This window comes from Gymnodraco acuticeps, unplaced genomic scaffold, assembly GCF_902827175.1.
Source record: "Gymnodraco acuticeps unplaced genomic scaffold, fGymAcu1.1, whole genome shotgun sequence".
Lineage (NCBI taxonomy): Eukaryota > Metazoa > Chordata > Actinopteri > Perciformes > Bathydraconidae > Gymnodraco > Gymnodraco acuticeps.
In genome coordinates, this window is record NW_022990911.1 from 144,012 (window position 1) to 170,807 (window position 26,796).

Genomic DNA, 26,796 nt, shown 5'->3' on the forward strand with positions numbered 1-26,796 from the left:
GTATTCCACTGTTTCTATAAATGTCTTGTATGTAAAATGTAAATTAAATGCCTTAATTGTTAAAGTTGCGACCCTCTTGCACTTAATGTTCATGAAAAAGTAAGATGTATGTCTTAACCAATAATTTAATTAAAAAAACTCTTGTTTAAATTATGTGTCTCTGTCACTGAGAGAATGAGCTCATAGTGCTGCTGATCACCATAAGCTAAACAGTCTGTATATTGCACTACATTTGTATAATGTAAGCTTTGTTGTTACTTTGCCTGCGAGAAGAAGACAAAAATAGTTAGATTTACTGAATATTATTTGATCTATTCCACCACTTAATCCGAAATAATGTAGAGGTGTGTTGTGTGTTGTAGGTGCCTTAAATAACCCCTTATTTTATAGTGAGATGTATTTTTATGTTCATATAATAGTGATTTCAATGCCACCCCAAAATGATCACTGGTCCCATCCTGGCCACCCCACTGAAAATGTCATGGCTCCGCCACTGCTCGCGGAGTCTGTCTACGCGCGCGTGAAATGTTTCTGACACTTTGATAACAGTTTTTTTAACGGAGTATTCCCCACCTTGCCTGGTTCCATAATGCTTTTCTTTGTTTTCATACAACAACCTAATATGTCTATTTTATAATGACTTTATAATGTCCATGAAACTAAATTGTACTTTACCCCAGCCAAACTGAAATATAAGAGAAAAGTGATGCTTTTCTCATTCATCACATAATTATTGTAACTGAATATAATGTATTTGTTGTCTTAGAAGATGTTGTTTACATTCACTTCCAAAAATGAGATGGCTCATATGTTACGGCTCATTGGCGATGTTGTGCGCACCATGATTGGATAACTGAACGTTCATGGGCCGTGAAGCAGAGTTAGAGCTAAATGGCTACAAGTGCCCATCCATAAATACAAATTAATATTCTTGTTGCTATTCAGTTGATTATGAAAGATGCTCTCCGGCAATATTCCCGCATAATGTTGCACTTTGTCCGAGCCCTGAGGGACACCACAGGATGCATCTATTGTATCTAAGCAGGGGTTGATCATAGATAAAAGAACTGTCTGCTAATTAAGTAGAAGCTGAACCAACAAAGAATTATGCCAGAGAGGCCAACACAGTGTTTATGTCTGTTCAGAAACATTATTCAGAAACATTATCAAATACAGCCCTAAGGTTAGAACTACCCCAACATTCTGCCGAAGTATTTATGCAATTATAAATCTGTAGACACTTTATATCGTAATCTTCAAAGACCTCCTCCAATGAAAATCAAGATTTGAACCTAGTTAACTATATGTTTTATATGTTACAAGACGTATAGAGTGGTACAGCGATGGCGTATTTTTGTAGGGTGAGCTGGTCAAGGCTATATACAAACTCCATCACGATGGCATCATCTCCAGTGATTTTAAAGCAGACGAACACTACTGTAAAACGAGTAGTATGTTTATTGCTTTTATGAAATCAATTTCTTTCTAATTTTTAACTGCTTATTTGTTTGATCTGTTAATGCAAAGATAATGTTTGGCTCATATCCTATGTTCAATATAATTGTATGCCTTTGTAAAGCACTTGGCTCAAATTGCCTGTTCTTGAAATGGTTCTCTCTAAGTGAAATCGCCTAATGTGGACACGGCTGTTATTCTGGTTGAACAAGAGATGAATGGTTAGCATGGCACCCAGAAACTCTTCATGGAAAAGATTAGGCTATCAAGCAAATGTTTGTATTATGCATTATTAAATATTCAACTGGAAGTGTGCGAACAAAACATTTTCTTTTGGTTTTAGCCAGTTAACTGCACACTTGGCTTGTTAGATAAAAATAACAAAAAACGTACTTTATGTTCAAGGAGACTTTTCATTCAGCGACCGGACATCCAGTACCACAGTATCCAGCCCAAGCTAACTGCAGTGTATTAGCTGTGACCTTTCTGGATGCACTAACAAGGCGGCCAGGCAGCAGTGAGTTGTCAGCAATGCCGTGCTGAAGCCTAATCACCCGTAATACCCTTAGCAAAACAGAAAAAGCGTGAATCTGCAAAAATAATAAACATGCCTGATTACACTTGGGCTTTAGTGAGCGCCTTTACATGGATGAGCGGAGTTCAAACCTCTGTGTCAGCACACATCTGCTCTGCTGAAGTGTCCTTGAGCAAAACTATGGAGCCAAAGCAATGCTCCAGTGGGGAATTTATAACCTCCTTTTCCCTATAGTGGGACGCAGGGTTTTATTGGAAATCCCATTCAATGTGAGTGTGTAGAACTCTGAACAACAAGAAACTTTCCATATATACTTTTCTCCAGAGTGCCGTGGTTCATTGATGTGTTACATTTACCGACCGCTGCAGTGCTGCTCGTCCACCGGAGTTTATTCTCCCGTTAACTCGTGGCAGCGGCCGCTGTAAAGTATTCACTGTCTGACTGTCACACAAGCAGCTGACACATATCCCCCATCCCCATCAGTGAATGTGTGTCAGTCTGAATTGACGCTGTTTGGCTTCACAACGCTGTTATGAAAGTTTCTCTGGTAGAAAATGGGTGATGTTAGCATAGCAACCGAAGCTAAACTGACTATCTTGACTACTTGTTGCTATCCTATTGTGGCACAAGCCGTTTTCTACAGGCACATTTTACCGGCGTATTTTTCATTATGGTTCTACTTGTGATAGTCGGACACGACAACCTGTGCAGCCCATGTATTGATTCCATCCGATAGCTGCTATAATACTAAACGTCTGCCTCTCTCCACAATGATCAATAACAGTGAACGGATGGTCAAAGTAACGTACAAATAAACAGAATCACACGAAGTCTGGTTAGTGTTGCCTGACTTTATAAAGTGTGTTTTTTATAAGTGTGTGGTTGCCTTCTAGTCACTTTGCACAGCACTACTGCTTGTTACAACTTTTATTTGCCGTACTTGCCTATAACTGTTAGCTCAGGTTAATCTCGCCCCCCTCCGACGTAAGTGTGACGTATGCGGTTCTTGCTTCTAGACCAAAATGTTTTTGGTGCTTGCAACGAACCGGATTCCGGAGCTTAGAGGCGGCTCCGCTGCGGTGTGAACAGGAAAAAACTGTGCTTGTCAGGCTCCGAACCGGCCCTGGAACCGCGTTGGTGTGAAAGCCCCAAGGGAGGAAGAGGCAAAGCGAGTGAAACAGAAATCGAGTGAGGCATATGAGCTAACCAGCCAGCATTAGCATTGACCTTTCCCAATGGCTGCGCTAAGCAGGAACTGGTAGAACTCCGCTAAATGCTAGCGTGTCACAATCTCATCAAATCCTTATAGTGTGAAAAGGCCAACATACCAACAAGGTTTGGTGTGGGAGAATATGTGTTTTTTGTGTGTGTGTGTGTGTGTGTGTGTGTGTGTGTGTGTGTGTGTGTGTGTGTGCGTGTGTGCGTGTGTGTGTGTGTGTGTGTGTGTGTGTGTGTGTGTGTGTGTGTGTGTGTGTGTGTGTGTTAGTTTCATTGTTGATAGTGCTCCGACACAGAAAGGGAAAGGTTGTGATATAATAGGTCCAAAGATAGTGGCATTTTGAAAAACTAGCTTCTAGTCTTTCTACACGTTTCTGTGAGGCTCTTTTATTTCAGGGCCAAATAATATAACCTTAAACTGGAAAAAAACACCCTGAATCAAATTCTGGAAGAGCAAAAAGAACACACTGTTAGCTTTAGCTTATCTGCATCCAGGCTGAACTCCTCCAGCACAACAGGGACTCTCCCAGCCCTCAGCTGTCACCTCCACCACACAGCCTGGCTTCAACACCCCCCCACTGCTTTCAATGCCTTTGTCCTCCCTCCCCGCCTCAATCCCCCTGCTGAGCACTCCGGTCCCTACCACCTCACCTTTGGAGTGCCTTTCCTCCACTGACACATAAAGCCCCCTCCCTTGCTTCAGTCTGAGTACAGGCCAGGGTAAGACAGAGCGCTGCTGGTGTAGTGGTATCATACAAGATTCCCATTCTTGTGACCCGAGTTCGATTCCCGGGCGGTGCATGTATTTATCTACCTTGGTATGTTTCCATGTTTCTGTGCCTGATTAGCTGAAGGCAACATAATTTGTTTTACATTGACAGCACTGTAGCCACACAGCAGGGGGCAGCCCTATCAGGACATTCTGCTCAGTCAATTCAACTAAAAGTGATAGTTTTTTTAGCCAATGGCAAATACCCTTATAGAAACAACACTTTTCACGTTTACTTGATCAGGGAATCGTAAGAGGAGCCTCGCTGCCCAAAAGACACCATACAAGTAGCTGACTTAGTGTAATATAATGTGTGTGTATATAATAACATATTGCTAACCTAAGAGTTTTAAAAAATACCAGTTTGTACTTAATCATGTCTGTTTTAGTGTCATCCTCTTTTTTCCATACATACTCCAATCAGGTTTTGTTTTTAAGGCAAACTGAGCCTGCTATTTGATGTCAGACCACATACAGCAGGGGTCTCCAACTCAAATTCAACGAGGTCCAGTTAGAGGAAATGTCCCCATGCAAAGGTCCGGAACATCAAAATGTCTAAGTTGCTTTATGAATTAGTGTGATATATATTGAAGTAGCTGTAGCTTTATCAACGTCTGCATGTAATCAACAACTGACTGCCAATCAAATAAAGAAAGTACAATTCAAAAACAACTATTTATAGTCAATTAACATTGAACTATACAGATATACAGTAAATACTGTGGATATGTGTAATGTTCCTCTCGGGCTGCATTTACAAATAAAATAGAGAAAATAAATAAAATAGCTTTTGAAAATATGTGCATCTTAAAAGTGCTTCATTTTAGATAAATAAAATAAAGTGTAGCAGCAGCTTGAGTGTCCCTTTTTCTTTGTTAACCGTTTCACATCATGACTTAACAGTTTCAGCCGATTATAGAACAATATCAGTCTTTACATCATAACAATTGAACAGTTTTAAAGTTTCTCTTTCTTTCCCTCTTATATTGCAGTCCCTCACTCACTTTTTTTAAATTCAGTGTGAGAATTGAGCTGGAGCTTGTCCTGCCAGGAGTTTGTAAATCTGGGCTGACATGGAGTCAGGGCTATTCTCACACACATGCAGGTGCTCATTGGTTACAGTGATGCAAACACAGGTAGGTGAAAAAAGAGAGAACTATTCGAAGCAGAAAAAAAAACAGCGTAATATACCATCTGACAAAGGCCTGTGCTATAATGCTTCAATGAACTGCTATTCTTTATAATATACTCAGATCAATAGGAGACAGAGATGTTAAGTTATAAATCGAGGGTTTTTATTATTATTTACAGCAGGGGTGGGGAACCTTTTTCCTTTCAATTTTTACAACATCCTCCGAGGGCCGTACAAATTATTGAACTCAACCTCTGCTTAAAAAAACTAAAATCACAGCCCATTTATTTGGCCTTTCTTTCATGCTGTGCAAAGAAAAAGCAACCTCTTAATCCAGATATCTCACCATGACTCACGTATGCAGGCACGTGCACGGTGTGGCGTGACCACCAACACAGAAAGATATGGACACAAGATGTGTGCAAATGTATTTAGTATCCTATCCATGTGGACATGATTTAAGTGGGGGGGGGACCTCACCTCCTCTAGGGGGGTCCGGGGGCATGCTCCCCCGGGAAGATTTTTTTTTAAATATTGAAGTTAAAAGCATCAATCTGGTGCACTTTGAGAGCAACATTAAGAGATCTATGGATACATCTCTCAACACCCATATGAAACAGAACTGTAAGCATATTTTCTTTTTGGATATTTTACAAATCACTCCCCTTTTAAACTCTATTCTTGTTATTTTTAACAACTTTTTTGTTACTGTCATATAGTATTTTATACCTGTTTTTCATTTAGTCTCATTAATAACTATAATGATCATATCAAGGTGTGCCTTAACCTCACTGAGCTGAGGTTATTTGAGCCTCTCAGGAGAGAGCTCTCTTCCACCTGGTTGTAGAAAAGCTCTTTAAATTCGTTAGCATAGCTAGCTAACCAGATGCTAATAACAACAGATCGCCACTGTGCTTACAACTAAAGACACAGCCACGCAAACACTGCGGCATGTGTACTGCTCCTTATGGGTACTGCAATATTTTAAGGGCTGGAGCGGGGTTCCGGTGCTCTCTGTCAGTACTCCTTTCAGACGAGACATATACCACGTGAAGACACGTTACGCTCGTGTTGTGTTCAAGGAACCTGTCCTTGGCCAGGAAAAACAGGTACTCGCTTGTTTAATTATTTTTGCGGTCTAGATTTCTTCTTCTTTTTTGAAGTGAGAAGTTGTCCGTCAGTCAGACAGACGGACTCCCCACCCCCCACCCCTAAAACGAAAACTTTTCGGTTCTCCACGAATTACACAAGTCACCCAAATCAGCGTTAAAAAAGCGGGAGGCGCCGAAAAATCCCCTATTAATGTATTGATTATAGCTCCGGGTCCGTATAGGTCGGCGTCTGGGTCCGGATCCGGACCGCCTGTTGCCGACCCCTGACATACAGTAACTGAACAGACCTCATTACAGAACTTGCGTTGACCCCATGAAAGCTGTCATTGGCAGGGTGTTCTCTTATTGGACGGTTTGGTGTGTCACTGCTTTGTGACCAATGCACATTCAACATTGATTAGTCTGCACACAGAAGCATTTATGTCATCAACACACATCATTCTGCAGGAACACTTCAAAGACATCATTCTTGCATTGTGATTGCTTTCATAATTACATGAGGGAAAACACAAAGGTCACTTTGTTGTACGGTGATGAGCCGAGGGCACTAGCTAATGGCTATTGGAAATCACAGAAGATGAGAAGCCACTCAGCAAGTGATTGTGTTTCAAAACCATGTGAAGTTGGCCTTCGATGGAAAGAAGAGTAGAAGAAAGAGAGATGACTTGATGACAATGAAGACAATTACAAGAGAAGAAAATAGTTTCTCTTTATTCTCAAGATCTTTTATTTTGATGTTGTTGGATCAATTACATTTATTCCTAGTAGTATAGTAGTATTCGTTTATTAGTCCCCAAGGGGAAAATGGGTTGCAGCACATCACAGAGGCATTTCAAAAAGTTAAGACAATACATCACTGACAACAACATAGACACAGATAAAAACAAACAGACATAAGAAAACCAGATATCGGCAGACATGACAAGGGGCCTATAGGCCCTCATTTGCGAAATAGGGGGGACAGGGCCAGACCAGCTGGGTAAACAGTGCGTCCTAGCCATAATTTGTTCAGGAGTTTGATGGCTTGTGGGACGAAAGACAGCCTAGATCTGTTCTTTTTTAAATAAGGGGCACGATATCTCCGCCCGGATGGCAACAATTCAAAGTAAGAGGCAAGAGGGTGCCTCAGGTCACTCACAATATTGTGTGCCAGTTTTAAAACTCTGTCCTTATATAAGCATTCTATATTAGCCAATGAGATTCCTGTCAATTTACTGGACAATGTTACCAGTCCTGACTGACTTTTTCTGTGCCTCAGTTGCGTTGCCGAACCAGCATATAATGCCGAATGAGAGCACACTTTCGATAAAAGCATGATAAAACACCCTGACATGAAGTTGGCCCTTTCAGGTTTCAAATCACATTTAAAGGGGATTGTGGGACACTTAACTTCTGCCAGGACACCCACTGATATACTTTGAGGGCTGGCAGCTTGATGACTCATAATTAGTCAAACAAATGTGAACAGTGAATAAGTTAATTTTGCTAAATACCTCCTAACTAAGCTTTCTGTAGGTTTTGATGGGTTACAGACTTAGGTAAGTGTTTGATTAATTTACAGCTTATTTTACAATTACGATCTCTTACAACTGACAGTTAATGTTAAACTTAATGTATAAAACACAAACACTAAAGGGATGCAAAAAGCATTCTGGAGTCCACAAAGTAAGTTTCAATTTCAGTTGAGCTACAATGTTGACCCCTTTGAATGTGTCCGTATTCAGCTGAAGCCAGCAGTTGGTGCTAAAAGGAACGAAAAGCCTCAGAGAGATACATTTCAATCAAGTATCTGAAGCATACGTTGATCTATTTAACCATACAAAAGGCTAACATGCTTGGTAGTGCTCAGGTGTTGATGGATCAGCTGCAGGATCTGCAGAGATGTGTTGATAATACAATGTTCTTCATGGGCAACCACTTTCATAATTGACATTGTCATTTTATCCATTGGTAAGATACAACTATTTATGGGTGAAGCCAAACCCCATCTCTCCACGTAGGACCCAAAGTCTTTGTAGTTGAGAAGTCACTGTTTGTTGTTTCTTTGTGGTTTTTTATTTTCTTCCAGGCTTGTATGTATTTCTCTCAGTAACATGTTATAGGTGAAGTTAAGGGGGGCTGGCCGGAGACTTTGGGTTCCTGGTCTGTAACCAGTTAGCCAGATCAGTACCATGAGTCAATTGCAGGAACATGGTGTCCATATCGTTGCAAGAATAGTACACACTGAATATGGCCTGCATTTGATATGCAATTATAAGATTTGTTTACAAAATGCACTCTTGTAGACTCTCTGAACCCACCCCAAACATGCCCACCCGGCATGTCTACCCATCTCCCCCTTTTCCCTGGAGGCCCATTAAATCCAGCATGGTGTTCTTCTTAAGTATGATTAGCAAGACTGTATAGATAATCAACAAACTGCTTATCAACATAAATGTTTCATAGGCAACATTGCTAAAGCATCTAAATAATTCCGTAATACCATTTATAGTCTTTCTGTTTTATTAAGCCTGTGTGTGTGTCTGTAACTATCTCCTTTCCTCTCTGTTTCTTTACACATGTTCTTATCCTTTCTCTTTGTAATGACCTGCTGATGGTTCCTATCAGCACGTCAATGGGGCAAAGACTGCTGCCATTACATTACAATGTGAAAGGAGGACTGTGTTAAGTAGATGAGGAAATGACTACAGATAAGAAGAGGAGAGGGACAAATACAGACATTATTCCTCTTATGATCTTTCATGAAAGGACCAAGCAATGTTTAGATTAAGGCTGGAGCCACACGGAGACGAAAACTAACCGGATTTGATATCAAAAAAGTTTTCCGTCCACACGAGACCGCTCGAACCGCTGGAGACGCTGTAGGTCATATTACATTACATTTAGCTGACGCTTTTTATTTATTTGTCATACATAACGTCTATAGAACATACATGGAGATGCTTACATGGCTGCAGCTGTTGTACACCAGGATTAATCATTCACGCCCTCCTTGGGCACCAAAAGGACATACAGTTTCTTAATGTTATCAATTTCTATATTGTGCAAACATTATCAACATTATCACTCCCCCTCCTCGGAAACATGACCACACAATACCTGAACCATTGTGATAAGAGCCAGTGCTTTACCATCCTGATGAAACAAGTACAAGTGCAGTGAATACAATAAATGAAAAATAAATAAATAAAAATAAATAAGTAAAGAGGCGCTGCTAGAGATCTGGTGTTGCTTGTATTAATGGGGACCATTTTTCTTCGAATGTGTCAGTTTTCGGTTGTAGTCTTTGTAATGTAGTCTTCAGTTCGATACTTGCGGCAAATAGTAACGGACTTAAACAATCTCCTTGCCTAACTCCTCTTTTAAGATTAATAAAATCTGAGCAACGGCCATTTACTCTAATATTTTGGACAGCTGTACACAATTTGTATCCAATCTATGAAGGTCGATTGAAACCCAAAAGCATCCAGTGTGTTGTATAAAAAGCTCCACTTGGCCCGATCAAAAGCTTTTTGTGCATCTAAGCTTTATGGTTGGCTGAGGATTGTTTTTAGTACATGATATGAGATTTAATGTTCTCCTAATATTATTAGCCCCTTGCCTACAGTACATGGGATAAAACCAGTTTGATCCGGTTTGATAAATTTGGTTATACGTCTTTGCATTCTCCGAGCCAGTATGTTCGTCAATATTTTTAGATCGTTACAAAGCAAGCCAATTGGCCTATATCCCTCATGAAGTTGGATCTTTGCCCTCCTTATGTAGGACAGGTATAATGGCTTCAGACCAAGTTTTGGGTGGATTACCTGAAGATAGAGCATCATTAAAAACTTTAAATAATATTGGTGTAATCTCTTCTTTTAGACATTTATAAAATTCACCTGGAAACCCGTCTGTACCAGGGGATTCGTTATTTTTCAAAGTGTTTATAGTGTAAGATATTTCCTGCAATGAAATTGGCTGTATCATTTGAGATGCCTCCTCCTTTGTTGATGATGGTAAATGTAATCTATGAAGAAATTGTTGTGCTTTGGATTCTGTAAATTTAGAGTCTGAGTCATCATATAGCTTTTCATAATAATCTGCAAATGCTCCTGCTATCTCTGATGGGTTTGCCAACATTTCTTTAGAATTAGGGCGTCTTATTTTAGAGATGATGCTATTTGTCTGGGCCTTTCTGAGTTGGAATTCGACTTGCTCCGTTTCATAGTATCTCTGTTTTGAGCTCCTTCTGCTTTGCATGTCAGAAGTTCATCCAATTTACATCGGTTTCTTTTTAGTTCAAGTAATGTGCTATTGTTGGATGTTCTTTTATGTTCTGCCTCCAATTCTCTAATTTTACTCTCCAAACTTTTTTGCTGTTCCAGACGAGCCTTTCTCAGCCTAGATGCACTTCAAAAACTGAAATCTTACTAAGATGAAATATCTTAAATCAAGACAAAATATGCTTATATTTTGTCTGCCAAGATATTTCCTCTTACAAAGAAGTTTTTGCGGTAGTGAATTTCACTTCCATTAAGTGTTTTTTTTACTTCATTATCTTAATGAGGTTTTATTACTTGTTTTTGAGATTTTAATACTGATAATACTGAGTAAATTAATGTTTAAATTGAGAAATACCATAATTCTAAAGATATTAGATCAACACTGATAAGTAGAAAACTGCTTTTTCAAAGTCAGAATATCTTATTGCAAGCATCCTATCCTTTTTCATCTCTTAACATATTAAAAACAGATAAGGACCAAATGAAATTCATTGTTTTATTGTCGCTCTAAAACCCAGTACATCAATTAAGTATGTCCATATATGAAATGCAGTATACAGAAATAACAGCACCAGCCAAGTCAAACGCATCACTAAGCCACCAGGGTGGGTGGAGGGGGTCAGGAGGACGGGACTGAACTGACCGCCCAGGGGCAAGGCAGAGGACCAGGAAGGGGTCTCGGGCGGACGGCCCGGGGGCAAGGCAGAGTCCAAAAAGGGGAATTCAGGCGGAGGGCCCGGGGGCAAGGCAGAGGACCAGGAAGGGGTCTCGGGCGGACGGCCCGGGGGCAAGGCAGAGTCCAAAAAGGGGAATTCAGGCGGAGGGCCCGGGGGCAAGGCAGAGGACCAGGAAGGGGTCTCGGGCGGACGGCCCGGGGGCAAGGCAGAGTCCAAAAAGGGGAATTCAGGCGGAGGGCCCGGGGGCAAGGCAGAGGACCAGGAAGGGGTCTCGGGCGGACGGCCCGGGGGCAAGGCAGAGTCCAAAAAGGGGGACTCGGGCGGACGGCCCGGGGGCAAGACAGAGTCCAAGGTGAGGACCATGGAGGGGCGAAGGCAGAGGCAGGAAGAGTCAGGGGGCCGGGCCCGAGGGCGAAGGCAACGGCAGGAAGAGTCAGTGGACCGGGCCCGAGGGCGAGGACCGCGGCACTCAGGGGGCCGGGCTCGAGGGCGAAGACCGCGGCTCTCAGGGGGCCGGGCTCGAGGGCGAAGACCGCGACTCTCAGGCGGCCAGGCTCGAGGGCGAAGACCGGACAGCTCCGGAGGCCGGGCAGGAGCCGGTGTCGACCGGACAGGATCCGGAGCCGGTGGGACAGGTGTCGGCAAGATTCCCCACGGAAGAGGACCAGGAGTTGGCAGGACCCCCGGCAGAAGCGCAGTCGGCGGGACCCCCAACGGGACAGGACATAGGGTTGGCAGGACCCCCGGCAGGAGGGCAGTCGGCGGGACCCCCAACGGGACAGGACACAGGATTGGCAGGACCCCCGGCAGGAGCGCAGTCGGTGGGACCTCCAACGGGACAGGACATAGGGTTGGCAGGACCCCCGGCAGAAGAGCAGTCTGCGGGACCTCCAACGGGACAAGACATGGAGTTGGCAGGACCCCCGGCAGAAGAGTAGTCTGCTGGACCTCCAACGGGACAAAGCATGGAGTTGGCAGGACCCCCGGCAGAAGAGTAGTCTGCGAGACCTCCAACGGCACAGGACCTGGAGCTGGCAGGACCCCCGGCAGAAGAGCAGTCCGCGGGACCTCCAACGGCACAGGACATGGGGTTGGCAGGACCCCCGGCAGAAGAGTAGTCTGCGGGACCTCCAACGGCACAGGACATGGAATTGGCAGGACCCCCGGCAGAAGAGCAGTCTGCGGGACCTCCAACGGCACAGGACATGGGGTTGGCAGGACCCCCGGCAGAGGAGTAGTCTGCGGGACCTCCAACGGCACAGGACATGGAATTGGCAGGGCCCCCCGGCAGAAGAGCAGTCTGCGGGACCTCCAACGGCACAGGACATGGGGTTGGCAGGACCCCCGGCAGAAGAGTAGTCGGTGGGACCTCCAACGAGACAGGACAAGGAGCTGGCAGAACCCCCGGCAGGAGAGTAGACGGTGGGACCTCCAACGGCACAGGACAAAGGGTTGGCAGGACCCCCGGCAGGAGAGTAGTCGGCGGGGCCTCCAACGGCACAGGACAAAGGGTTGGCAGGACCCCCGGCAGGAGAGTAGTCGGCGGGACCTCCAACGAGACAGGACAAGGAGCTGGCAGGACCCCCGGCAGGAGAGTAGACGGCGGGACCTCCAAGGGGACAGGACAAAGGGTTGGCAGGACCCCCGGCAGGAGAGTAGTCGGCGGGGCCTCCAACGGCACAGGACAAAGGGTTGGCAGGACCCCCGGCAGGAGAGTAGACGGCGGGACCTCCAACGAGACAGGACAAAGGGTTGGCAGGACCCCCGGCAGGAGAGTAGACGGCGGGCCCTCCAACGGGACAGGACAAAGGGTTGGCAGGACCTCCGGCAGGAGAGTAGACGGCGGGACCTCCAACGGGACAGGACAAAGGGTTGGCAGGACCCCCGGCAGAAGAGCAGTCTGCGGGACCTCCAACGGAACAGGACATGGGGTTGGTAGGACCCCCGGCAGGTGAGTAATCAACGGGGCCTCCAACGAGACAGGACAAAGGGTTGGCAGGACCCCCGGCAGGAGAGTAGACGGCGGGACCTCCAACGGGACAGGACAAAGGGTTGGCAGGACCCCCGACAGAAGAGTAGTCGGCGAGGCCTCCAACGGCACAGGACAAAGGGTTGGCAGGACCCCCAGCAGGAGAGTAGTCGACGGGGCCTCCAACGGGACAGGACAAAGGGTTGGCAGGACCCCCGGCAGGAGAGTAGTCGGCGGGACCTCCAATGGGACAGTACATGGATCGGTAGGACCCCCGGCAGAGGAGTAGTTGAGGGGGCCTCCAACGGGACAGTACTTGGAGTTGGCAGGACCCCCAGCGGAACCTCCAACGGACCAGGACATTGGGTCGGGACTTGAGACGTGACTCAAGGGGGAACTCGAGAGGGGAACCAAGGGGGAACTCGAGAGGGGACTCGAGAGGAGACTCGAGAGGCGAACTAGAGAGGGAACTCCTGAGGGGACCAGAGGAGGAACCAGAGGAGGAACTAGAGGAGGGAACTCGAGAGGGGACTCGAGAGGGGAACTAGAGAGGGGACTCGAGAAGGGACTAGTGGAGGGCCTAGAGAAGGGACTAAAGGAGGGACTAAAGGAGAGACTAGAGGAGAGACTAGAGGAGGGAACTGGAGAGGGAACTGGAGAGGGGACTCGAGAGGGAACTTGAGAGGGAACTGGAGATGGGTCTAGAGAAGTGACCTGAGGAGGGACTAGGGAAAGGACTAGAGAAGGGAACTCGAGAGGGGACTCGAGAGGGGAACTAGAGAGGGGACTCGAGGAAGGACTAGTGGAGGGACTAGAGATGGGACTAAAGGAGGGACTAAAGGAGGGACTAAAGGAGAGACTAGAGGAGAGACTAGAGGAGGGAACTCGAGAGGGAACTGGAGAGGGGACTCGAGAGGGAACTTGAGAGGGAACTGGAGATGGGTCTAGAGAAGTGACCTGAGGAGGGACTAGGGAAAGGACTAGAGAAGGGAACTCGAGAGGGGAACTAGAGAGGGGACTCGAGGAGGGACTAGAGGAGGGACTAAAGGAGGGGACTGGCGAGGGGACTGGAGATGGGACAAGAGATGGGACTAGAGATGGGATTAGAGATGAGACAAGGGAATTGACTAGAGGAGGGACTTGAGTAGGGACTAGAGAAGGGACTAGAGAGGGGACTAGAGGAGGGACTTGAGATTGAACTCGAGAGGTGACTCGAGAAGAGACTAGAGAAGGAACTTGAGAGGAAACTGGAGAGGGGACTAGAGAGGTGACTAAAGGGGAAACTGGAGAAGGGACTAGGGAAGTGACTAGAGGAGGTACTTGAGAAAGGACTTGAGAAAGGAATTGAGTAGGGACTAGAGAAGGGACTAGGAAAGTGACCTGAGGAGGAACTAGGGAAGGGACTAGAGAAGGGACTATGGCAGCTGGGGCCGGGACTGGGTCTGGAACCATGGCTGTAAACATGGCTGCTGGGGCCTGTACTGGGGCTGTAACCATGGCTGCTGGGGGCTGAACTGGTTCTGGAACCCTGGCCCGTTGGGCTCGTGCTGCCAACCTGGCCTTGCGACTCCTTCCTTTAGGAGCCGTTTGGAGGCTCCGTGGACCTCCAAAGGCCAGACGAGTACCAGCTAATGGCTCCAGGACAGTAGCAAACACTGGGTGAGAAGCAGGGGCTGACGCCAGACGGACCACACCAATGCGTGTGGTATCAAAACGGGAGTTGGGAGGCCTGGGGCTGTCAGGCAGGGGATAACACACCGTGAGAAAATCCAAAATCTTGCCCGATAAGAACTTAACCAAGCCTGGCTTCTCCATCGTAATCCGGCGTGCCTCTGCCAGAACAGCCTCTCGCTGCTGAACCCTGGACGCTCCCAACCATCGATACGAGCAGTCATCCAAAGCAAAGGAAAACTCCAATAGCTCCTGCTCAAAAGGATCTGCTGGGCCCATATTTAGGGTCGGGTTGTAATGTTACGGTGGCTGTTACGGTGTGCAGGAAGCAGGACCCAAATGCAGATTAGAGTAACAATAATTCCTTTATTTCAAGGCTAGATATAGGCTACACAAAGACAGCACGGAACACTCACCGATGAACTGGTCATAACACAAGACAACCCGACAAAGAGAGACAGAAAACCCAGAACTTAAATACACCCAGGACTAATCACATAAACACGAGACAGGTGAGGAGGGAGGAGAAAACACAGAGGTACCAGGTGAACACAATCGGGGAGGGAAACAGAAAGAAAGCAAACAGGCAGGAAACGGGGGTGAACACTTTACAAAATAAAACAGGAAACCCAAAGATAGAAAAAGACAAGAAAAACACCAACACAGATACAGGACCCATCTCCTTTTCATTTGAAAAAATTGGGTGCTTGGAAGGGTCAACATTTTGGCAGCTTTCATATATTTGGTTCTGATTAATCAAAGACTTGCATACATTTTTAAAATTGAGCTTGGAGGCCCATTGCTTAAATAAACAATGCTTAGACTCGAACCGCATACACATATGTCTGACCATGGGACCCAATGATTCTATCTGTGATGGCAAATGTATCATGTAATGCTGCTTAGGTGTAACATTGTGGTCTGGAAAAAGCTCCTTCCAATGCTTCAAATGACTTTCAATCAGTAACTTTAACCTTGACACAGTTGCAATGGTAAGAACAGGTGCAAACACTATTTGAACAATCTCTATTAAGTCCATTATCAACTGCACATATGCATTGACTTCCAAATGTTCCAAAACAAATGGCAATATCCTCAACAGGACAAGCATTTGCCCTGATGACTGCCTTAGTTTACCATCAGTTGACATCAGTGTACTCGGAGAAATTGGGGATGGTCGATCTCTAACATCTAGAGGCGAATAAGGGAAACCAAGAATAGCTGAATTCACAGAGTCCAGATTTAACTCTCCTGACTGAACAAGATGATTCAAAACACATTTAATTTCCAGAGGAGCTATACCCTCAAGAATGACATGCATAATGTCTTGCGGGGTTTGCCGAATAATATCAAAGGATGGGAAGTCAACTAACTTGCTCCTTCGATTGATCCCATATGTTGTTCTAAGGCTGTTGCGAAGCAAGTCTGTGTTAGCCTTTTCTATTTCATCACACTGTCTGACATGATTCTCCAATGTTCTTTTAATATATGCATCCTCGTTGAATTGTGACTGCATGTCCTCAAAAGAACACTCACAGTGTCTGCACTTACTGTAAGCAAAGCCCACTCCTTCTTTGAACCCTGCGAGTTCATGCTGTGCCAGGGTGTCACCACAGAGAGAAACCATAGCACCATGTATTGTTTTCTCCCCGTTAATAGTTTGAATTTTAACACCACTGTACAATGCATCCATGTCTTCCTTTATTCTATTCAATATTACATCTACACCAGATTGACGGAGGTCTGCTGATTTAGCCATCGCAAGTAGCCTAATAGCAGCCAGCTTAGACCTGTATTTTGGATTTATATTTCCTAGGGTGTAGTACACCATTAACAACTTGTTCTTTGATGAAAAGGATCCTAGTGGATTACAGATCTCTATTTCGTCTGTATACAGAATAATCTGCAGTGCATTTGGTTTCTCTGAAAATAAGGGATGAGATTTTAAAAGAGAACCATCAACAAGGTCATGAAAAAAACCTTCACTGCACCTCTGGGGTACCTCTTCAATCATAGTCAAAATCCTTGGATGTAATAGGAACTGCTCTACACTTTTGACTAATGGTACATAATAAAATAATTTGTCTTTGATGACAAAATCTGTTGATCCTCCACGTTTCTTCCTGCATATGGTTCGAGCAATTGGAATTTCCTCTGCATCCACACAACAAAACTGCTTCCTAATAACACTGTTCTGGCGAAATGTTGTTGAAACGTTAGCAATGGGGTCAATGAAACTGTCAAATATATCCATTGCATCTTTTCCAAGTTGATTGGTTGTACTTCCTGAATTCTTCTTTAGAACTTCCTTCATCTGCGTCCTGAGGTTGTCCAATAGTGATGATTGATACTGCTGTACCCCAGCAACAATGTCATTCATGCCTTTCTGAAAATGAGAGATTGAAAGCGATGTGATCAATCTTTGATGTTGGTAAACATTATCATGATCACTGTAGCTTTATGTGATATACAGTTTTGCTTATGACATAGACACAACAGTAAAGTGGATAACAAAGCACTAAAACTGAACTCGGCCATCAGTGAACCACTATTAACTGCTAACTGTGTACAGTAGGTAGCCAAATACTGTGCTCTGTTCTCAAAGAAAAACTAGGTCTAACTTAATATATGGCTACACTGTGTCTGGTTATAAATTGTAATAAAATATGGGAAATCCCTTACTGGGTTAGTCAGAGTGAATGGCTTGAATTTCTGGATAATAAATGCTCATTTGCATTTCTTTGTCGCACACAAAATATTTCCTGTTAATATGTTCTGAGAAGCAGATCACACATGGCATAATGCTTTTAGTCCAAAAAGGTTACATTGGAAGCATTTTACCTGTGACAGACGATGCTTGGATCGGGCATTGATAACAAAGGCAGTGGCATGTGTTGTCAGATCCTACAATACAAAATGTAGTAACTTGACATTTGCAGGTATAACATTACTCAATGTGACAGAAATATATAATCTTTAAATGTATGCACATCTGATGATAAAAAACTGGTGACATGTGGTGAGCAAAGATAGATAATTTAATATTTTGTAACTCTGACCAAAACATATCAAACATTAGTACTCCAACAAGACAATAAGCCATTCTAACTCTTTATGTGTTCATTTAGTTTTGCTAGTACAGCACATAGAAATACATCTTCACATATACCTCTAGGTTTTATGAATCATTTGGTGAATTTAAATGAAATATTTCAACATAATATTGATATATAAATTATATGCTAGGCCAATATTAGCCACTACTATATCGGCCTGACCTTTATTTAGCAGCCCTTAATTTTCAGTAGATAGTCAACAACAAAGAAAACATACTTGGTGCACTGTGACAGCTCCATCTTGGTCGATGCCCATTTGCTCTTCAACTGAGTCAGGTGTGTGAAGGTTCTGATCCTCGCTGCTGGAGTCGGCTGGAAGCTGATCGGGTTGAATGTTGTCCTGTGTACAACATATCAAAGAAACAAGATTGTTTGAAATTGTAAAAAATTTAAAAAAAATTAGCTTCACTAAAAGAGCAATTTAAATATGTAATTCCTTTCTATCTAAGATTATTTTCACATTAAACCAACTTTGGGGGTAAGAGTTATTTCAGCAACAATTATTAACTGTAAGCCGTAGCACTTTATCCATTGTCTGGGTAACACTCTTTATTACATTTTTTCAGTCCAGAAAACAAAACCATGAAACTTTTTTTTCTAATCAAATCTGAAAATCTATTTATTTTTGTTTTAAGTTTAATAGTGGGTAAAGAATTTGAGATTTATTTCTGATTTGCTAAAACTGTGAATTCAACAAATCATGTGCAGATCCTGACAGGGATGCATGCACCTTGCAGAATATTGCAGAGTGAAAAAGTGGAAAACCATAATTTTTGTGATTTACTGTTTTAGTAACTGTGGCCGAACACCAACGTAATGCATATTTTTAACGGTTTTTTCATCCCCACAAAAACACTACATAGCTAACTGCTGAATTAAAAATATATGGTTGACAGATGCCGCCTGCTTGTAGCCTAGCAGATTCATTAGTTAATGCTAATGGATTTATAATAACTAAATGTGGCTAACGCTATCTGTAGCATCACACAATGTACGAAACTAACCCTGTATCCGAGTGGCCACGTGGCCCAAACACTGTAGCTAACAATCTTAGCTGAATTAGCAGACGTTACTTACTTTTTGCTGCGGTCCTTGGGTTTCCTCCTGTCGGTTTTCATCTCCACGTGTGGCGTCGCCAGGTCTGGTGTCTTCAAGAAGATGTTGAAAGTGTCTTCTCTTTACATGATGGTAGAATGAGTTGTACACTCTATATTCCTCAGTGCATCCATCAATGCCACAGAGCAACCTGAAGTCAGAGCTGCGACTGTGCAGTCGATTAATATGGCTCAATAATAATTTCAGTGAAAAAGTTATAAAAACGCAGCAGATAACGCACCGCCAAAGCATCGTGAAATCTTCCAAAAGTTAACGATATTAAAACGTTTCTGCAGCAGGCCATGTACACGTTGGGGAAAATAACTAATGAAGTGGGTTTATCACATTCTCTAGCTGTATGGGGGAGGCCGGTGAGTCGTCTTCCTATATATATATACACGTCATAATAATGCCTGGGAATAACTTGTGGAATGATGTGCATCTAGAAACAGATGTTTGAAATGTTACCTATGACCGCATCAGTTATTAATATTCCTAATATTTGCAACATATAAAATATCTCTGTCACCCCTCTTTAAGAAATGGTACCTTCCAATGGGAACCGCGAAGAGGGTCCGTTAAGGGCGTGTGTTAGGTCAGGTGTACCTAGCTTCAGGACGTTGCTGGCTAGCTTTCCTTCAGGCAGAAGACTGAACCTCTGCAAGTGATTGAACATTAAAACTACGCCATGGATGAAAATGGAAGATATATCACATGCTTGGATCCTATAGCAACTGCAGCATTAAAAGGTAATGTAATTTTGTATTTTATACTGCACCTCTCCAGCAAGCTTTACATTATTTTAATCGGTTGGACTTAGCTAGGCTGGCTACATATCTAGTTAACTTAGCTAATATCTACTGTAAGCTGTTAATAACTGCACAATCGACAAATCGTGGTTAACATTTTAGTTGATACTGTTTTATTGCCAGAAATAATGTCAAGAAGCAAATGAGCCTTCCACAACTGACAGTAAAGTATTTAGCATAGCCATCTTTGGCGCCCTTCTTTGTTGTACACTAGCATAGCCATCTTTGGCGCCCTTCTTTGTTGTACACTAGCATAGCCATCTTTGGCGCCCTTCTTTGTTGTACACTAGCATAGCCATCTTTGGCGCCCTTCTTTGTTGTACACTAGCATAGCCATCTTTAGCGCCCTTCTTTGTTGTACACTAGCATAGCCATCTTTGGCGCCCTTCTTTGTTGTAGACAGCATTTACAAATGCGTTGTTGTATGATAGTGCAGTGCCGGCTATTGAAACTACACTGTCCTTTGGATATAAGCAGGCTTGGGACGTAAATTATGCTTATTTGAATAAAGATTTCAAGGTAAAGACACTGTTTTGAAAATAAGTTTAACTGTGTTTGCTCTTAAACATCAAGATTTGTTTTATTGTACTATAAAAGATGCTGAAAATGTATAACTTTTATAGCCTATGAGATTTTACACATTTGTGTTATGGATTTATCCTAACAACATGCCTCGTTTATTCATTTCCCTGGTGCCTTTTCATTTTCATTTGGCCAAAATAACTTTAACTCTGGATGAACCTATTGTAACAGCAATTTTTTCAATCAATTATAAGTAAGTGCAATACATTTTTTAATGTTAAAGAAAATCTTGTGAAGCCAGCCAGAAATGTACATTACTCTTTCATTTTATGTATTTAGATAAATATGTTATTAGTTGCTTTTTACCTTATTATTAACTGTGTGGTTAAATGTGTTTTCAGCTGCTAATATAAGCAGAGACATGCTGCCCAGCCTCTCTAAGGAGGACTTGCGTGATCTCCTTCCCGGGCCTGAGCACTTCAGAAGAAGAAGAACCATTTGGAGACTCAATCATGATGAAAATGAGGTAATTCCAGATTCTAACATTTGAGGGACTTTAAACCGGTTACCAAGTAAGCCTTTCCTAGTCATCATGCAGTTATTTGAAGTGGAGTTTTTTGGTTGTGTTGATTTTTGTTGTTGTCACAGCGTAGTGCTCTTTTCATTGTAAATACCATTTTATATATATATATGCATCTTTTATACAGGGCCAGGAGACAGACCTGTGTAGACCGAGTACCTCCCATGGGACTTGTGATTTCAGCCCTATTCCTACCCCCCAACCTTCCTTGTTTCCCTCCTCTTCCTCCTCTTCCTCCTCCTGCCCCAACCCCTCTCCATCCCCGTCTTTTCTCCACCCTCATTCTCCTCTCAAAGCCCACAACCCCAACATGGTGCCAGCAGAACCGTACAGCTTCCCAGTCTACTGTATGTCTTATACACAGACACAGAATTGGAGCAATCACGAAGCACCTTTTCTGAAAAGCAGCGTGCTGGAGAAGAAGGAGACTACGTCCTTTCCAAAGATCTTCGCTGTCGATTAATCAGGAATACAGTCACAAGCATGCTTTCCATTAAAAGAGCAGCTGGGGATGACTTGAACTATCCATGCAGCCGTGAACTCACTGTAATGGCGAAGCGTCTGATTGAGTACTACCCAATGCTTCGGGACAGATCTCAAACCAGTAGAGCTGAGTGGGTATGTCACTATTCAAGTTTTCAACTCATGGTTCAGACAAAGCACTGCAATCATTTGCCTATCAAACTGGGAGTGATGTGTTTTATCCAGTTCAATAAGAGCTCTGTGCAACTGCTTGTATGGTGTATTTTGTTTGATACAAGTTTGTTTTATGTGAGTTATAACAGAACCTGTTGTGTGTCTGTCTTGTAAGGAAACTGTGAAAAAGCAGCTTTTGAAAAGGGTCCAGAATGTGACAACCCCCAAAAAGAAGCAGGGTTCAACTCCTTCAAGAAAGAGGCCTAGGAGTTTAAGCTTTCAGAGCAGCCATGAGACGTACACTGATGAGACTGATGAATCCACCGCATCAACCTTGATCTTGGAGAGATCACCACCATCTCGATGCAGCACCCCGGAGGCTGAACAGTTATGTGGTAAGTACATCAATTGAAATAGTAGATAGTTAAATCTCTTCAAGAAAATTTAATAATATCAATAAGCTATTTTAGAACCCTTTTTTATTCAAGATTACTCATCTATGTTTGCCCTGTGTCAGTCACTATGGCTGTTTGTGTGTTAATGTCTCATTTCAACTTTAACATCAGAAATGAAAATAGTGGGGTTTATGTTTTCTAGCATCAGAAACGGAGAGCCCACAGACCCAGGCAAGACACTATAAGACTCTACAGGCGATGTATAAAACCAAGGCCAGACCGAACAAGATGGATGTTGCTCAGCTCCTGGACCTCGAAATCCAAGCGAGAAGGGCCTTCATTGACTCTGATGTTACAAAGGAGCAGGACAGGCCTTCCAAGATTCTTAAAGCTTATCCTTGCTTTGGAGAACTGGATCATATAAGCCAGTGGTTCCCAACCTTTTTTGTCTTGTGTACCCCCTGAGCCTTTTGTCATACCATGAGTACCCCCTCACTCATACGTGCTGATGATCCTTCACAAGTAGAACGTAACTGATTATTGAATGAAAATAACTTTATTTCATCTCCTTAATTTGAACATCTAATTCTCAGGCATTTTCTTAATTTTAACTTAAATCACTCAATAAAAATGAATATGTTGCCTTGAAAATAAATAATATAATCAAATAAATACATATGAAATCAAAAATAATCAACTTATCTTTGCTATATATATCTTGTAACATTTAGGCTTAAACCATGGAGCCCCTTTGAATAAGTCCCCTTTAAACAGGCATTTAAACTTTAATTCAGGAACAAAACACTTAGCAAAATAATATCCAGAATCAGTATGGCCTAGCAGTTTCTTTTCACCAGTCATTTACAACTTTGTTTTGGGAGGGGGGGGGGGGGGGGTTAAGCACAGTTAGTATATGTTTATAAAACGGACAAGTCAAATCAAGCAATCTGATGTTTCTTAGCCGTGATATAATGAGCGTAGGCCTATATCCAGGGAATAGTTGTTGTTACTTTTCACAAATCAGTATCCCTCCGCGTCTGAGAACCGTTATAAAATCCTAAACTAAACTTTATATAGTAAACTAACTAACTAACTAACTAAGCTTAAGATGGAAACATTTAAGGTTAACTTCGACCTCCGGGGTGGGCTTACTATGGAGGAGTGGATTGAGAAGTGCCTATCTCCAGAAAAAAAAGCACCTAAACGACGACATTCGCTATCTGTTCTTGTTGTTGCATAGCAACCACCTCGCACTATGTGCAGAAGGCAACGGAGGGACGATTTTATTTTATTCCCGGGCTGATTTTTAGTCCCAGTCCGCCACTGAACGTAGCTATTATGTAAGGTAGTTGTAAATCAAACAAGTGCAGTACTATGTTATAAAGCCGTGGAGGGCGGGAGTTTATAAACCAAAGAGTAACCGCCCTTACGGGACGCTGTAATAAGTAAAGCGAACGCACCCGCAAGGACTCCTGGCTTCCTATTGGTTGAGGGATTTTGACAGGATTGTTGCACAAAAGTTTCGAGCGCGCACAGAAGCAGAGCGAATCTAAGTGCAAGCAGGCACTATTTGAGTGCGAGGACAGGGTTTGAGGGAAAGAAATACATAAAGTATGCTCTCAAATTTAAATACCATGCTCTTGAATAAAGATAGGGAATAACCTCCATAGTTTATGTCCGACGCATCTTTGTAACGCACGAAGGACAGGAGCTGAGCTTCTCCACTCACATCTGTCATTTCATCCAGCTGCAAAGCGAACTGACCGGCTAGTTTGATTTTGTTCACCACTTGTCCAATTATATTCACAGACATATCATTGATCCGACAGGATACGGTGTTATTCGACAGGGGAACTTTCTCGAGTGTTTCGGCTGCTTTCTTGTCTATCATCATTTCGGCCAACGCAGTCGCTGCAGGGAGAATGAGCTCCTCAACAATAGAGTGAGTTTTTATTTATTTAGCCACAAGCAGGGACACGGCGTAAGATGCCTCGAGTGCTTTCATTGACACATTCGTGGCTTTCATCATTACTGTCTGGCTCGACTTAAATTCCGACATCTTTCGTCTGTAAAATTATTCACTTTTATCGACACTTCCCGAGTGTTTGGTGCTCTGGTGTCTCTGTAAATGCGCTGGCTTCATCGCACTATTAGCCAGGACTTCACCGCAAAAGAAGCACTGAGGCTGCGGTGGGTCCGCAGAAGTAGAAATGAATCCAAATAATATATATGTTTCACTGTACTGCATTGGTTTCAGTTTGGCCTCTTTCTTACGTTTCTCGGTGGGCTCCTCTGAACCCTGGCCTGAATCCAGAGCAAGCGGATGTTTCAGCCATTTATCCATAGCGCAGACCTACCAGTATTTTTCTGGCTGCAGGTAAACAGCTGTTTTCATTGTGGGATTTTGGCGCGGTTGTGCCACAGACTATTGTCTCCCTAGGGAAACAAATCGCGCACTATCATTTTTGACGGGATTATTATTTGTTTTACTTGTCACCTTGGAATTCCACGTACCCCCTACAGTTCCCTCGCGTACCACTAGGGGTACGCGTACCCCCGGTTGGGAAACACTGATGTAAGCAAATGTTGTACAACTATGCTTCCTAATTCAGATAACGTTAGACCAAATTTGAAATGAGAAATGGTGTGACAATTAAATCAGATCTGTCTCATTATTTATAAATGAATGACTCAAATATGCTTATTGAATACAAATATGTATTCTGCATAGATATATAAAAACCCTCCACTTATTTAAAAATAACTAATTTCACAAATGTGCTTCTGATACACACAACATTATTTTGTTAGTATTATTGGTCCACAATACGTATTTAAAAATAGTGTGTGCATAAGACATGCATTTGCAAAAAAACACATGTTTCTATGTGCATATTTTTGTTAAGTGACCATTTAAATCACATTATACACATATTAATCTTTTTTTGGAAATTCAGTTATGAGACGAATTACTAACCCTTGGAATGTAGATTTTAATATTTCTTCTACATATTTTCTCTCTCGTTGTCTTAGCTAATGGATGAACTACGGCGGGTCCTCAATCAAGGCAACTCCCACTTCTTAACGGAACTTAAGACCCGGTGGGGGACCTTTTGTGAGAGGGCACAGTTTTATGGAGTTTTCAAAAAGCTCATGAGGCCTCCGCAGCTTGACAAAGGTGATTATTATCTCTGACCATGTCTGTTTATTAACTGACTGCAGGAAACGGAATGACACTTTTTTTTTCCAAAAGTAAAGCACTCAATTGCCATGATGAAGGCTTTACCAGAGATGTTCCCATCACCTATGGCCCCACCCAAGAAGTTAAGGCACGCAAGTGAGGCTCTGCTCCACGTCCTTGAGGTAAGAAAATGTATAAGAATTTTCTCATGTCGATACAAAGAGTGAAATGTTGTGATCATATTTGTTTCCCTTTTTGTGACGATTTCTTTGTCTGTTTTTGTGTCAGTCTGCAGAAGACCCAAACACCTTTCTTCAGACACGACCACTTTCCAGCCCTGTTGTCATCATCTGCGAAACCAACTGTATACTGGCCATTGGAACCATGCCCGTGCTCATCTTCCAAAAAGAGGACATTCATGAAAGCGTGATGTATCTCATGGCATGTTATTACACCTTTCACCTCACCTATCCTAAGTGCATTGCAACACTCCTGTCTGTGGTGCAGACAGAAGTCCTCTTGGACGCCATTCACGACCGTGACATGACTACTTCATACAAAAAGGCTATGGCCGACTGGAAAAAGTTCATAAGCGATTAGGGCACTTATATATGAGGGGCCGCTAGGGACAATATTCAGAAATACCGTTCACTTACACATGTGAAACACTCTCACACACACAACTGAAACCAAAATAATTTACAAACATATATAAAAATCTCTCATATACACATATGAAACGCTCTCACACACATGACATCCAAAGTTATTCACATATGAAACGCACTCACACACACACGTGAAACGTACTCACACACACACCTGAAACGCACTCACACACACACACCTGAAACGCACTCGCATACACCTGAAACGCCCTCACACACACACACATGTGAAACGCTCTTACACACACATGAAACGCACTCATATACACATTAAATGCGATTTCAATATGTTGTGTGAGAGGGATTTCAGTTGAAACGGAAGGCATCTCGCCTTTTAGAAATGTGCGCTTCTTCGCAGTTTTTTTTTTTTAAACGACTTCCTTTTCAACCGAGATGCCTTCAGATTCAACTGAAATCCCTCTCACACAACATACTGAAATTGCATTTCATGTGTATATGAGAGCGTTTCATATCTGGGAGAGCGTTTCGTGTGTGAGAGCGTTTCATATCTGGGAGAGCGTTTCGTGTGTGAGAGCGTTTCATATCTGGGAGAGCGTTTCGTGTGTGAGAGCGTTTCATATCTGGGAGAGCGTTTCATATCTGGGAGAGCGTTTCGTGTGTGAGAGCGTTTCAGGTGTGAGTGCATTTCATGTGTGTGTGAGAGCGTTTCGTGTGTGAGAGCGTTTCATATCTGGGAGAGCGTTTCGTGTGTGAGAGCGTTTCATATCTGGGAGAGCGTTTCGTGTGTGAGAGCGTTTCAGGTGTGAGTGCATTTCATGTGTGTGTGAGAGCGTTTCAGGTGTGAGTGCGTTTCATGTGTGTGTGAGAGAGTTTCAGGTGTGAGTGCGTTTCATGTGTGTGTGAGAGCGTTTCAGGTGTGAGTGCGTTTCATGTGTGTGTGAGAGAGTTTCAGGTGTGAGTGCGTTTCATGTGTGTGTGAGAGAGTTTCAGGTGTGAGTGCGTTTCATGTGTGTGTGAGAGCGTTTCAGGT

The 26,796-nt window shown here is 43.2% G+C and overlaps 2 protein-coding genes and 1 non-coding gene across 3 annotated transcripts; 2 read left to right on the top strand and 1 right to left on the bottom strand.

Moving 5' to 3' along the window:
• Window positions 1-254: 254 nt before the first annotated feature.
• Window positions 255-19,609, bottom strand: LOC117557916. Its single transcript, XM_034233912.1, has 5 exons — window positions 18,997-19,609; window positions 18,137-18,259; window positions 17,645-17,707; window positions 15,855-17,189; window positions 255-263 (listed from the first exon to the last, which is right to left on the bottom strand). The coding sequence occupies exons 1-5, from the start codon at window positions 19,264-19,266 to the stop codon at window positions 255-257; spliced, it is 1,800 nt and encodes a 599-aa protein (XP_034089803.1). The 5' UTR covers window positions 19,267-19,609.
• trnag-ccc lies at window positions 3,939-4,009 on the top strand. The gene has a single exon. It is a non-coding gene; the product is annotated as a tRNA-Gly (tRNA).
• A 1,841-nt stretch (window positions 19,610-21,450) lies between the features above and the next one.
• LOC117557922 lies at window positions 21,451-25,737 on the top strand. The gene is made up of 6 exons (XM_034233917.1): window positions 21,451-21,543; window positions 21,737-21,956; window positions 22,159-22,376; window positions 24,990-25,134; window positions 25,210-25,319; window positions 25,426-25,737. The coding sequence occupies exons 1-6, from the start codon at window positions 21,475-21,477 to the stop codon at window positions 25,735-25,737; spliced, it is 1,074 nt and encodes a 357-aa protein (XP_034089808.1). The 5' UTR covers window positions 21,451-21,474.
• The last annotated feature ends 1,059 nt before the right edge of the window (window positions 25,738-26,796 follow it).

What these genes read in the sequence shown, in the direction of transcription:
- LOC117557916 (XM_034233912.1), bottom strand. Translation starts at nt 19,266, where the DNA reads ATGCTTTGGCGGTGCGTTATCTGCTGCGTTTTTATAACTTTTTCACTG. An exon ending in GAGCTGTCACAGTGCACCAA is followed by an intron (nt 17,708 to 18,136) that starts GTATGTTTTCTT and finishes TTTGTATTGTAG; the next exon opens with GATCTGACAACACATGCCAC. An exon ending in CCAAGCATCGTCTGTCACAG is followed by an intron (nt 17,190 to 17,644) that starts GTAAAATGCTTC and finishes TCTCATTTTCAG; the next exon opens with AAAGGCATGAATGACATTGT.
- LOC117557922 (XM_034233917.1), top strand. Translation starts at nt 21,475, where the DNA reads ATGGCGAAGCGTCTGATTGAGTACTACCCAATGCTTCGGGACAGATCT. An exon ending in GCTTTGGAGAACTGGATCAT is followed by an intron (nt 22,377 to 24,989) that starts ATAAGCCAGTGG and finishes TCGTTGTCTTAG; the next exon opens with CTAATGGATGAACTACGGCG. An exon ending in GCCTCCGCAGCTTGACAAAG is followed by an intron (nt 25,135 to 25,209) that starts GTGATTATTATC and finishes TTTTTCCAAAAG; the next exon opens with TAAAGCACTCAATTGCCATG.